At 37.4% G+C, this 14,961-nt stretch overlaps 1 protein-coding gene across 1 annotated transcript in view; it reads right to left on the reverse strand.

Annotated features, from left to right (window-relative positions):
- Positions 1-14,961, reverse strand: part of LOC124171103 (thioredoxin reductase SEP1-like) — a 63,694-nt gene that overhangs the window by 3,814 nt on the left and 44,919 nt on the right. The window contains exons 4-8 of the mRNA XM_046550245.1: positions 10,612-10,845; positions 4,426-4,572; positions 4,222-4,349; positions 1,051-1,180; positions 676-906 (exon numbers count right to left, since the gene is read on the reverse strand). Of these exons, the coding sequence (XP_046406201.1) occupies positions 676-906; positions 1,051-1,180; positions 4,222-4,349; positions 4,426-4,572; positions 10,612-10,845 (870 nt within the window). The remainder of the gene's footprint in view (positions 1-675; positions 907-1,050; positions 1,181-4,221; positions 4,350-4,425; positions 4,573-10,611; positions 10,846-14,961) is intronic.

Raw genomic sequence — 14,961 nt, forward strand, 5'->3', positions numbered from 1 at the left:
CACTTAGCTGCTAATGACTCGGAGGACTTCAAATTAAAATGATTTATCATTCGTAAACTCTGCTAGCTATGAAATGGCATTTAAAGTAGCATTTTCCTGTCATTTCGATGAGCTACAAAGGGCCTGGGTGACACAACAGTTGTTTTTAGACTAGTTTGAAAAATCGTCAACCTCCGGCAACGCATTACGATCCCCTGAGATGGCAGATGTTAGCCCACCCGCACGACAGGATGGAATTTCGAAAGCACTTAAGAATTTTTTTTAACGTGAATAAAAGTATTTGAATGCGTGAATACTATCTTTAGAGATGTTTTAAACTATAAATATTTATAGAAATGATGTTTTCTAAGGCTTTTTATGGGAATATAGATGTTTTAGAGGAAATTCAATACCAAAGACCTATGCTACCAGGAACGCATCCCTATCTTCCCTATGTTAAAATGCTCTCGTACAACGCAAATTCGTATAGCGCAAAGACCCCAAGGAACGCATCCCTTGCGCTATACGAGACATGGGTGTATAATAAAACCAAAGAGTAAACATGGTTTGAACTTGATAGTGATTCTCAAATTACTCTTAATAAGGACTTATAGTTTCTGCAAACAGAAGTTTATAAAAATAAATTGAAGGTTATTACACGTCGAATTAAAAGGCCACAAAAAAATAGCAACATACCCCAGCACTTTTAAGGCATATTAGTTTCCCATAGCTCTTATTCTCATCTCTCTCAGGAAGTGTGTACTCCAACGGCTGGTAATGAGTATGATACACCTCAATATCATCAGCACCATATGGTACTATGGCATCTTCCTCTGAGTATCCAACAGACCCATATTCAAGAGGAGTAAAAACTGTGGTTGGAACCATTTTGTAGTCCATCGGCTCATTTGATTTACCATAAAGCCTCTGCAAGAACAAATGTTCAACAATACAAAATTCTACTACATTGTAATCATGACAACTGAATAGCTCAATCAACTAGAGCTGCATCATACCACAACAAAGAATTAGAGAGGTACAAATAGAGTCGAAAAGATCAAAATTACTCACTCGTGCAAGAATGCGACCCGCTTGGATGGCCACAGGAGTAAGCTCTGGGGTACCATCCAATACATCTCCAATGGCAAAAATATTTGGTACATTTGTCCTCTCAAGTTTATCACCAATGATTTTACCATTCCTAAAAAACAGAATGACTGTATTAATATAGCATTCTTCACGCAGCAAGACTAGGTAATTACTAGAGATCAGAGAAATTTGCAAGACACGATATCGCGAAATCTATTAAAGCCTAAGCCTTCATTGCTTCATGCTGCTGACGTTCATTCGATCTACCTCATTATGATTCCAAGGGCAATTGGCTTGTTTTGTCTGTTGCATATTGAATTGGCATAATATTGCGAACTGCAGTGATGTCTCCACCGAAATTTGCCATTAAATTAATCACGACCTCTCTCTTCACTTCACATTTATCAATTCTGAAACTATTGGAAATGTCTAGAATGACGCGCTTTCTCTCCTGAAGAATTACATATTCTGAATCAATAAAAAACTGAAAGAAATTCAACGCAGCCACAAAAGAGCGTAATGCTCACAAACTCAGCACGGATCAATTACAAGCAGTAATTCTGGTGACTCACTGTGACACAGTAAACAGCATTATTGGATAAGTTGTAGCAGGAAAAACTTAAGTGTGGGTCTAACTTAATTTTGCAGACTTAAACACGGCCACTGGCTGGGAACGGACTAGACAACTTTCCGCCGGCCACCATTCAAGGCACGTGCCGGTGACCATGGCGGCCATCGACAGGGCCGTGCCATCAACAGCATGATTCGTCTCCTTAGAAGACAACAAAGACCTATTGTTGTTTGAAAGCATGAAGCACTAGCAGTTTATGGATGAGAAGGAAGGAACAGAAACGATTGGAGGAGAGGGGGGTGCTAATTATTAGTAGACGGATCTTGGGATATTCGGTGCTCTACTGAGCTTCAATGCAAAAAAAATCATTTGAACACACCCCCGGTTCAAGTTTAGTTGTGTGTGCTTCTTTATCGGCCTTTCTTAACCGATTTGCAATAGCGGTAATCAATACTATGCGATTTAGTTGAACCTGTCTTCCCTCAGCACCTAGGTGAGGGCTATCAAAAGGGAGCCCACAACATGGAAAATTTTGGTCAAAATGTAAGTTATACATTACGTATGGTTATACCATAGCTACCCACTACTCTGTTTGAAAACACTGTCACGATTGGTCGTGATTCGTGCTTGGACTGTTTTTGATCATGGCTACAGCTTTATACATCAAATGAAGGAAAGGAATTTTAAAATGCCGAAAACCTAGTGTTACGGCTCATACCAGGGCGAGTGATTTCGGCTCAGGAGGATTTTATGTGAAAGACAAAGTAAAGGCTTGAATCTGAAGGACGGATGACACTTTGTTAAAGCAAATCAATTACGATACACAAACGTTCGAACAGGGCCGGAATCACCCAAGTTACGCTATAGGCACCTCTCCATTGAGCGCCCCTCCTCACTTGAGCCTACCCTCCCTGACTTCTATGATAAGGAGTAGCCACTCGCCCTGACAGAAGGCACCCCTTGGACAGCGACGCCCCTAGGCACGTGCCTATTTTGCCTTGAAGTAAATCCGGCCCTGCATGCGAAATAAAGGAGATCAGCAAAATGACAGCTATCATTTGAACAGACAGTTACCCAGTCAAAGAAAGTGAAGGAGGTGAAAGAGGAGTTTGTTGTCCCTACTATTGAAGCATTTTTAAATGCTGGAATTAGGGTAAAGAAACTTTAAAATCCAACAATTTGGGAAAGGGTCTCGAAGTACAGTTGAATGGTAGAGGGGATTTGCCATCTGCAAATCGTATTTGCCAAGAATACATTATGATTACAAGGAAAAAGAAGCAGGAAGAGCTTAAATATAGTGATACGAGCGTGCTCCCCCGCTCCCAGCGGGCTTCCCCCACTCTTTTCAATGCCGGTGCACAGAGGGATAGGCGCGTTTCTAATTTTAAAATGTAGAAAAAAAAAGCAGGGTCTTATGTACAAATTGAGGTCCGAGGACCTCTTTAAACGCAACATTGGAAGTAATTACACTATCCTCTGTTAAACGCACATAATGACTCATACTTACGTATCAACAGGAGACTTGAAAGTGGAGTCAGTCCCATTTTGATAAAAGATATTAAAAGAGTGCGAGATATTGTTGCAAATGAACAAATGTATCAGTTTGTGTGCCGTTAATGTCAGGAATATTTAACGGTTTTTGTGTTTTTTTGCTTTATTTTAAATTATTTATAAACCAATATTAGGAAACAGTAGCAATATTTAGGAAGTAAGATATGTCATTGCATGTTCACTGATAAATTCTGTGCATTTTGGTACCTCATTTGCAGAGTTTGGTTGCGTATCAGTTGAGAAAAAGGTATCTATAAAGTAGAAATAATATAGAAGATTGGTCTAAATTACCGTATTTCTCCAAATAGTCCCCCCCCCCTAATTGTGAGGCTTAAGTTTCGGAGAAAGTTAAAAAAATGCGTTTGAATATAGTCCCCCCTTTACTTTTACCAAGGGCATTTTTGGAAAAAAAGGGGGGACTATATTCAGACATATACGGTAATACAATGAAACTGAAAACACATTTTAGTACTATTTGGTCAATTTTTGCTCTACTCTTCCTCACAAAGACAATCAATTCAAGTACATATTCACTGTGCACCTTTTCTTGCTCACTCTATAATATTAACGCTTAAACCATTGATATATGTACCTTGAATCATTTTTTTCATTTGGTTTTATCAGATATTTTGTACTGCTGCAATTGTATTTAATGTTGTGTAAAATGCTTATAAAAGTATAAGCAATTGTGAAATGTCCACAAAAAATAACAAAACACCAAGAAATGTGAAAAAATTTTATCATTACAATAACACTTTCAAGATTTTTTATAACACCAAAATCACTTAGTTGTGAAACAAATTCTAGCAAAAAATAAAACCACTTTCATGGATCTCTAGTAATTACACATCAAAAAATGTGATGTTAAGAGTTTTTTTTTAAATTTCCATGCAAAAAATGCAACAAAAAGCTCTCTCCCTTATTTCCAAGAATCTTAAAATTATTACTCATTCCATGAATGCTACCATTTAATAGCAACAAGGCAAAAGTAAGACTAAACACCCTACATACATACATAAAGGATTACCTACTTTTCATTCAAATTCACTCCTATTTCTTGAAGGCCAATATTTTTTGTACATGGACTCCTTCCAGTAGCAAACATTACTGTGTTGAAGGTTTGTTCTTCCTCTCTTCCATCCTCAAACTTGTATGTCACCTACAGAGAATAAATAGCATGAATATATTCTTCTAACTATCATCAATGCAGATAATTGACGCAATCAAACTCTTACTGTGAGCTCCCCGGGGCTTCCAGTACACTTCTCTGTAATTTTGGTTGGGACAGCTGGCCTTATGAACTTCACTCCATGAGTTTCCATGTGGCTACCTATCATATCAGCCATCTGGCGATCAAAGCCTCTCAAAAGGATTGAGCGAACCTGTAAAAATTATCAACAGTAATTCCTCAAAACACATGAAGAAGTAGGTGATATGTCATTATCACATTCTTTCTCTTAAATTATATACCTTGGACTTAAAGAAATGACATTAAATTTAAAAGTAAAGTAAAAGATCATGCCACTGAATATGTAAAGCCAAGGAAATGGAAAATTCCATCATTAACCCTTTCACTGCTGTGGACGTACCTAGTACGTCCGCACGGCAGACTGCTGTGGACGTACTTTTTCTTCCTACCTGCCATGCGGTCAGCACTTTCGCCGAAGCACTTCGAAGGGTCGCTAATCCGCGACCATATCCTCGACCAGCTCACCCACGCAGGACCGTCTCCTCGACCCTACGAGCAGGCAGCCTACCTCCCGAAAAGTGACCGCTCTGACTGCAATTTGAAAATCAATCACTCAATACGATCATCAAAAACTTATTGTTTTCATCGCACTCCTGCCAATCATGCAATCAAGTAAGTCTTTGAACCGTGTTTCTGCGATGAAAAAAAAACTGTTTTGTTAACTTTGCTAAAATGGCCATTTTTCCGGTTGTCTGCAGCCACGTTTCTAGAAAGTTAACAAAATCGTTATTTTTCATCGTAGAAACACGGTTCAAAGACGTACTTGATTGCATGATTGGCAGGAGTGCGATGAAAACAATAAGTTTTTGATGATCGTATTGAGTGATTGATTTCCAAATTCCAGTCAGAGTTGTCCCTTTTCGGGAGGTAGGCCGTCCCTTCGACCCCCGCTGGTAGGGTCGAAGAGACGGTCCTTCGTGGGTGAGATCGTCAAGGATAGGGCCGCGGATTAGCGACCCTTCGGAGGGTGTACCACACCCATCCTGGAAGTACCTGCTCCATGGGCCCACGAAACGCATTTTAACATTTTCGCCGCATGTGAAGAGTAGGTTTTCGGAGATTGAACAGCAGTGAAAGGGTTAAAACCATGGGCAAATATGAGGTGGAAATTTTTGAGTAAAGCAAAATCTATTTCTACCCCTTTCACGATAAATGGGAGAAAGGATATGCCAATTTACCCTAGTATTGACAACCCAATTATCTAAAAATTAGATAGGAAATCAGTACCTTCTCATGAAATATATCTTCAATTAAAATATATTCCCTCAATATATTCTAATAGAAAATACACCATTACCACCCCAGATTTCTGAATTTATCCATACATTACATGGTAAAATATGGTTTGCACACAGTATGGGGAAATGGACTTATATGTCCTGAGTGACCTGGAGTATGGGACATCATCCAGAAATTTAAGCAAAAGGAATTCCAAAGGATACTGATGGAATATGAAGGGGTGCATTACTGACTGAGTGGAGTCATTGCTTCCAAAGATAGCAAGGGAAGCAAGCTGATCTTGATGCTGCATTTGCAGAACTCAGAGAAAAATTCCATTGCACTACATGGTGTTAAATACCTGGAGCACATGGTACAGTGGAACCTCAATCTATCGTTTTTCAGAAGGGTGGACGAAAAAAACAATGAATGCGGGAAAACAATCAATGCAGGAATGTTTGGCTAGGTTGCTTATGTCACACGCAGGTTTTCGGGGAGTAATTGTGATATTCATGAAGGAATTCAAACAAGATTTTAGCTGATTACAGGAATATTTGTACTTCATTGAAACACTTAGGTCATATTGTTGATTCAACTAATATCTCTTTTAAATATCCTAAAGGAACACACCACCAAGCTAAAAAATGTTTGCACTCCATTCGGCATTTGCACTGCTATTATGGATTTCTGTCTGATGTAAAAATACTAATCCATCAAATGCCATTCCAAGTACACGTTTTTACAAGAGCAATGTGCATGTTATGCCTAAAACAACCACTTTCGCCGCCACAGTGATTGGTTTTGAGATGGATCACAAAGGCCAAAAATAGTCCAATACATATTTGAAATGTTACTTTCTAATAAATATATGTACTTATGATATAATTAAGGCAATGTATAGAGCATGCACAATGTTCCGTTAATCGTCAGCGGCATGCCCACCTTATCCTCGCTTCATCCCACTTCTTGTTTTCACCAGGTAGCTTGCTCTACCCTTACCCATGCCGTCATGTGCTATAGGACAACCCAAGACTTTCTGGAATATTCACGTCCTTCTAGCCTGGATTCTTTTCTTCATCTTCAATTATTTTCCGTCCATCTTTTTAAGATCTCCCTTGTTTCTTCGGAAGGGCCACGGTCCAAAGACGAATAAAAATAAAACTAATAAAAATGAAACCTGTCTTTAATAAACCCGACCGTCTGAAACTGGGAACTTGGAAGCAAGTAGGCTGAAAAAGTTCAGTGGGCGAGAATGGGAGAGGCAAGAAACAAGTTTCTATTTTTCTCGTGTAACTTTATATTTTCTTCCAAAGCTTAAGTATTCGAAATACAATCCCTGCATGAGCTAAGACGTTTTGTTCGATTTTGGAGAAGAGGAAAGGGTCATTCCATGTCAGTTCATCCAGGCATGACATTTAGGTTACTTAGAAGTAACCTCTTTTGCTTGTGGACATTTCTGGACACACTCACCTTATCTTTCATTCCTGGCATAAGGCGTGAATACTCGTAATTTTGGTAAAATGACTGAACTAAGTCCACTGCAGTTTGTTCTATGTTTTTGCCCCTCCTTGGATCTGGTATAGCTATGATGCCTTTCATTCCTAGAATTCCCTAGCATGCCAAATTGTATATTCACTAACATTAATTTCGGTGGCTACTTTTTTCCTACTCCATGAAGTCGGAGCTAGTGTTAATAGCCGAATTATCTCTCCCTGACTGCCTTCTGTCACCAGTTTTTCTTTTAGTAACCCAACTAGCACATTCATATCACTCGCTTTATCAAGAACTTCTGAATCATGCTCTGGAAGGAAATCTTTATCCAGTACTTTGAAAACCTTTTTGTTCAAAGTAGAATAGTATTAATGACGTAAAACACAATCGTGAAGTTTTTTGTCAATACAAAATGGAGAAAGTTAACTTGTATTGACATGCATCCTGTATTTTGATGTGTTTTATACAGCAACAATCAAGTTTTCCCCAGCAATGATGGGTAAGTGCTATGAATTCCTTAAAATATTCTATTTCAAAAATATATTTTTCTTATCGGGAGAAAAACAACCTGCACATAAAAAATATATTAATTTTTTTAACGTATTATTTACTAGATTCATGTTGTAAATATTTGCTTAGATATAGAAAACAGTTAACACAAGCATTTCATCACACTTGAAGGAGGACTGAACACTGACTGCCAGAGTCGTGAAAAGGGATTTTTTTTTTGCATAAATTTTTTTTAACGAAAAAGCAAGCAAAAAGCCATGAATTTTATTTTTACAGGTGGTGGGTCATACCTTAAGGAATATCAGAAAAATTAATTTAGCTTGATTCAGATATTGCCTCAGGTCAAAATTTGATGTTTTATAGAACCATGTTTTTGACGCAAAATTTTCTAAAATCTTATGAAACACATGAGTTTAGAGAATTTCCAATATTCCTTAGGATATTTTTCAATTAGTTTTTGGCATCCTCATGACTTCTATAGTAAACCTGCAAAATTTCATAAGAATCGGATGAAAACTATGGCTGAGACAAATTATTTCCCTCTGGAGGTACAAGTGCCTCTGGAGACCGCATTCATTGAAAAACTGCAGTTTCACCCAAACTTCAAATGGTTTTGGAATAAAAAACTATTAGAGATAGCCAAGAAATATTTTACACTGTTTCATTCCATCATGGAAGGATGAAAATTGGCAAGTTTCATCAAAATCCGAGTCGGTGGGTGTCATGCCTGGATGAACTGACATGGAATGACCCGAAAGCGTCAGAGGGGGGAGGCAAGTGCTGAATGGAAGGGGATAGTGAATTTTGGGATATACGCTAATGTTACTGAGCTTCTCCCTATGCTAGTTACATCTCCTGGGGAAAATTCAAACTATGTGCCTGCCGTTATTAGCCATAAATGACTCACTGTATATACATTTCATCTCATTTTCGTCAAATGATGGATGCAGGAAAATTATACTTCGGGACCGCAATCTTCAAACCATCAATGCGGGACAACAATACTTCAGGGAACAATGGATGCAGGAAAAAATTACATTGTCCGTATGAAACTTTATTTGGGACCAGGAATGGTGAACGATGAATGCGGGTACGATAGATCAGGGTTCCACTGTATTGGCTTGAGCCCATTTCACATGGACGTGGACATTCTCCACTACACATATGGGGAGTGATCACCACTTTTCACATTGGCTCAGACAAAAACCATCCACATCCAACCAATTGTGTTCAGCCTGCCACGGCAGAAGAGCATCATACAGACATGCACAATTTAAGTAATTGCTGTGCACCAGGAAATGAAAAATTGGAATAAAAATACCCATCAAACAAGGTTCCTTATTTATAACGTGATCTCACCTACCTCTTTACCTAACGATCACGGTATTGGTATTTAAAATGCAAGACATCACATACGTTGGCCCTTCTCTCCACTTTAATAAATGGTGAAAAGCACTCACAGTTATCTCCAAGTTCACACTTATTCTACTGATGAATTTGCTTGGCCTGCATCAGCCACCCCCATTCAAGTGCACGCACAAACCTGTCACTACGGCTTGGACACACAAATGATCAGCTGCTTGTAGGAGCCAAGCAGATGACTCCTCTATGTATGGATGGTCCGCACTCATGTGTAAGCTTTCACTTATGCCAATGGAACCTAGCCCACACTCGTTGCATGGACTACTTGTGTTCATAGGTAATTGGCCAAAGGGAACCAGGATCGATCAGAAAAGAGCTGCGCCCACCCTCCCATCCTGGCTGACCAGAAAAAAGGGAGACTTATGAGCTCCCCCACCATATTTCAATGGGTTAGAGTTAAGTGAAAAGATGAAGTTTTTGTGCTATGACATATGTAATACAAGTATTTTTAATGGTAAACTTATATTTCACCATACAAATTGTTTCAATTGTGTCTGTAACTGTCCAGTCATTGATAGAGTGAATGAAATGAAATACTTGGGAGTAATTCTGGATAGTAATCTACGCTGGGATAAACACTTACTTACTGTAAACAAATACCTTAGAAGTACCTTGTCCAAATTTTATTACCTACGAAACTAATGTCCTCTTCAAGTTAAAAAAAACCATTTATCATGCTCTTGTTCATTCCAAACTTTCTTATGGTATAATCTGCTGGGGCAGTGCATACATGAGCACATTTGAGTGTGCACTCGTCTTGCAAAAAAAATAATTACGGTAATACTGTCTAAAAATTACTACGAGCACTCATTTCTTTTGTTTGTGGCCATAAATTTGTTGCCACTAAGGCATTTGTATTTATTCAAAGTGCTTAAATTGTTTTTGGCCAGAAGTGGAAATATGCCGAGTGTAAGTGACAAATATAAATATAACTTAAGGAATGTGTCATTTATTATGTCATATTATTATTATACGTCATGACAATAGATTCTGTAGTCTGGCTCGAAAGTTAGAAAACCTGCACTCAGCGAGACCAGACGTGAAAGAGAACCCCAGACTTTGAAGGAGTTTCCCTGGATTAAAACACTGTCTTGTACTATGGAGTATATGGTAGTAATGGCAGATATTGATTTAAATCACCTTATTTTTACAGTAAAACCCTCGCATAAAAAAACCTCTTTAAGGTAAAATTTCACAAAAATCTCAATAAAATGAAGTAATAGCCTCAGTCCCTACCATACATAATGCATGAAGAAATACCTCATGTGATGAACATCTAAAATCATAAAACCTCCTTAATTAATATTAATAAGTCTGCATTTGGGCTCCATTTAAGAAAGCAATTTCTCTGCCTTGAAAATTTTCACTAGTCATTGGAAAACTAGTCAGTTATTCTTGAGGTATTAGCCTTACTTCAACAATGAAGGACCTAATTTCATGGAAAACCCTCAAGTCACTTTGTGAATATAGAAGTTTAGGAATAGAAAACAAATTGTAAAGGACATGCAATAAAACAAGATATTCAGCTTACCATTACAGTGACATCGAAACCAAAACCAGCGAGAAAACCCGCACACTCCAGCGCAACATACGATGCCCCAACAACTAGAGTTTTCCCAGGACTATGGCGAAGGTAAAATATATCATCAGATGTTATACCATACTCTTTGGCTCCAGGAATGTCCGGGTAATTGGGTCTGCCTCCAACAGCAATCAGGATATTATCTGCAGTTATTTCCTCTACTTTATTGTCCCTACCAACAAGCTAAAAATAAAAAAATAAAGGATATGCATCACCAATACCATAAATCAGGTCAAATAATATAATTAATATAATTTGTGTATGTTTGACAATGAAACTGAAAAAGCACAGGACTTGATGTGAATGGATAAACATAGAGAAATGGTCTAATGGCAACTTTTACAATCCAAAGATCACTCGGATGACTTGAAGACATATGTATTACAACGCACACAGGGGATTGTCATAATAGACAAAAATGAGTGACATGGCAGCTATCCATGGTATGGAGCCCATTGATATTTTAAACAGTAAAACCTCTGCCTTGCAAACTCCCACTAAGAGAAGAACTCTGATGAACGAACAAATGCAATTAGTCCCACTAAATTCCTATATGAGTACATTGCTAAACACCCCCAATGAATGAACTGCTGCTTTACAAAAACTCTGATTAACAAAATAAAAATTTGGCCCTGTCTCACGAAATTTACCTCTTAGAATAAGTGACTCAAAAAGTTGGTTAATATTTGTGCATTTGCAAATCAAATGGCTGCTTGTGGCAGCATCATCACCAGCGGAGAGTTGATCGACGGAAACCTGCCACATTAATAATGAGCTGGATACTGGTATAAAAATTGTGATGTCCTCAATAACTGAAGCATTTGCCCTTTTGAAATGATAAACATAAGAAAATTATCCGAAGAATGAACTCCCCTCTACTAACTGGCAAAATATCCCATGAATTTCGTTAAGTATAGGTTTTACAGTATCATGAACCATACCATGGCATATATATGTAGGAGTATCAGAGCAGCCTAAGCTAATCCCCGTAGGAAAAAAGGTGAATTTTTAAGAGCATGCACACACAGTCAGAGGGAAAATAAGGATGACACACAAATGCGCACTAGTAAAACTAGTAGACTAGTAAAGTGTAATCCCTGTTTATTTGGAAATCAAAGGTCAAATTTAACCTCAAATGACAAGCTCAGAATGGTGGCCGCTACGGGTATATTACATTTGACATCATAGGTACACATTTCACATTGTGAGAGAGAAGCTGCCTACATCAACGAACTTATTGGGGGATTGAAGCACTACTTTCGGAAGCTCAGGGAAAATTTGTAGTAAACTAATTTACAATATCTTGGAGTGAAAACTTAGTCCATGGAAACAAGTATTTTTCATTATAAAAATATTTAAGCTACCAATACAACATTCAGCTCACACTAAGTCTAGCAAATAAATGAATAATATAATCAACATAATCGTGACACAAGAGCAACAGCTCACTTGAGATTGGTTCATTTTCACTCCATTGCATTCACCATCATCACATTTTAGAAAGTGATTTCATTCATGAACCATTTCTCATCCATTGCTTCATCAACTATCTGTTGCATCCCCAACAGAAATACTATACAAGTTTCTCTTCACTAGCATTAAAGACAAACCTTCAACAAATACTACTACATTCCCCTATGAAAAAATTGTATAAAACCGTATAAAATTTCTATACAGTTTATACAGGTTGTATACAATTTGTATACATTGTATACAAATTGTATAAACTGTATTAATTCACATGCTGTATACAGCATATACAATTTGTATAGAATGTATACAATTTGTATACAATGTATACAATTTGTACACAATGTATACAATTTGTATAATAGTAATTCAAAGTAGGCCTCAAAAACTGAAGTCCAAAAATCAACTTAGTAGGGGACCAAAATAATGTTCCAAATTCAAGAGTTCAATTGCTTCTAAAGATCATGAAACGCGTTTTAAACAAGATTCTCGGAGATGCATCAACGCTAGTCATTCAATGCCACTTGGAAAATTTTCAACCGAGGCGTCAAAATTTTAAGTCCAAAAATCAACTTAGTAGGGGACCAAAATAATGTTCCTAATTCAAGAGTTCAATTGCTTCTAAAGATCATGAAACGCGTTTTAAACAAGATTCTTGGAGACCCATCAATGTTAGCCATTCAATGCCACTTGGAAAATTTTCAACCGAGGCGTCAAAATTTTAAGTCCAAAAATCAACTTAGTAGGGGACCAAAATAATGTTCCTAATTCAAGAGTTCAATTGCTTCTAAAGATCATGAAACGCGTTTTAAACAAGATTCTTAGAGACCCATCAATGTTAGCCATTCAATGCCACTTGGAAAATTTTCAACCGAGACGTCAAAATTTTAAGTCCAAAAATCAACTTAGTAGGGGACCAAAATAATGTTCCTAATTCAAGAGTTCAATTGCTTCTAAAGATCATGAAACGCGTTTTAAACAAGATTCTTGGAGACCCATCAATGTTAGCCATTCAATGCCACTTGGAAAATTTTCAACCGAGGCGACAAAATTTTAAGTCCAAAAATCAACTTAGGGTGCGATTCATAGACGGCACTTTAGGCTAAAGTATACTTTAGCCGGGCTAAAGTCTGCTTTTTCCGTTTCATAAACGCCACTTTAGAGGAAAAATGGCCGAATCGTCACTTTACCGTAAAGTGCCCAACCGGAGCTCACTTTAGGGCTAAAGTGTCCTTTACGGATGAATAAATATGGCTGCACCGGCTGTTATTGAAGTTGAAATATGAAGATATTTGGGTTACGGAAATGAATATGAACTAATTTTTTGGTGAGAACACAGCAGCAAACTGGCGCGTTTCAAGAAATAACCATACAAGTAATATATGTCTTTTCCCTGAATATATATCGAGTCGGTATTGATGGAGATGACCCAATTCTTATATTTTGAAGTTTAACTCTATCGGTCGTGTGATAATTACAACACAGTAATTGGTTGAACAGGTTGGCATAATTTATGTTGATTTTATATACAAGTTAATTGTTAAGTTCTTAGGTTATTTATACGTTCATATTCTAGAATTTTCCTTAAAGATACTTGAATATGATAGCAAAATTCTGTTTACATTGGCGTCAATAGCCTTCGTAAACAAAGACTTGATTTTCATATCGTTTGGCCAGCCAAAAACTAGTTTCTACACCTTGCATTGCATTTTAAGCGTTTTCATTCAATATTTGCTTAATGTACTCTTTCCGTATGCCTCCATATCACGCTTAACATGTTTCTGTGATTGTGAAACTAGAGTCGAGTTTCTGTTTCGTTTTTCGACTATACATTTGCATGTTTACAATGATGATATAAGATCTCGTCATGAAAGGCAGCAATAAAAAGTAAAACGCACTTTCCTTCATAGCCATATTATCAGCAGCAAAGCAATGTTTTCTCGAGGATGTAGGATTGTTATGAAATGTTATTTACGCAGCATCACAGACTTCACTGACATTTTTTACTGCAAAATTCGTGAATGGATACTCGGGTTAGGTATTCACATATGTCGAGGTATCTTTTAAAGTAGACAAAGAGATATTTATTGATATAAGTCCATTCTCACATTCAACATGTTTCATTGCGTGGCCATTCATTCATTGGTTTTGATGATATAGATATTCTTGACTGTACATTCTCGTCGATTTCTCTAGAATATATAACCCCTTAGGTCAACATTCCAAGAATTAAAATATTGGTAAGCACAAAAGAATTCAACAAACACCCATACCTCATTCAAAATATGCGTCCAACTGAGACAACCACTGATCGGTAAATCTTCAAATTAATTGGCAGTTTCAAGTTAACGCGAGAGAATTTCACTATTTCACCCACCTTCAATGAACGTACACCATCAAACTTCGACTAACATGTAGTCCAAACAACCGTATGCAGTTAATCATAGAAAATTATCATAAAATGACGTGAAAACATCAGCATTTGAATATTTACTTCGCTGGGAACATCGAAGGGCATTACCAATGCACGAAGCTAATTAAAAGTGATCTTTTATTCAGCCAACTCAGTCATTAACGTACAAAAAAGCTAGTGGGGAAAAGCTTTCAATGACGCAGTATTCATTTACATTTGCACATAATATGAGAAAACGAGAAAATACAGCTTAATAAGTCTTAGCAAAATACAACACGAAAACCCAGTCGCCAGAAACATGTAAACAAGTACGCATTTAATATCGTGTGTCATCTTTTTCTTCACTTTTTCGCAGCGTTCATTGCCAACACTCAAAAATTTCAATGCATGATCGAGACTTTAGGAGCTAAAGTTCC

Source organism: Ischnura elegans, chromosome X, assembly GCF_921293095.1.
Source record: "Ischnura elegans chromosome X, ioIscEleg1.1, whole genome shotgun sequence".
In the NCBI taxonomy this organism is placed as follows: Eukaryota; Metazoa; Arthropoda; class Insecta; order Odonata; family Coenagrionidae; genus Ischnura; species Ischnura elegans.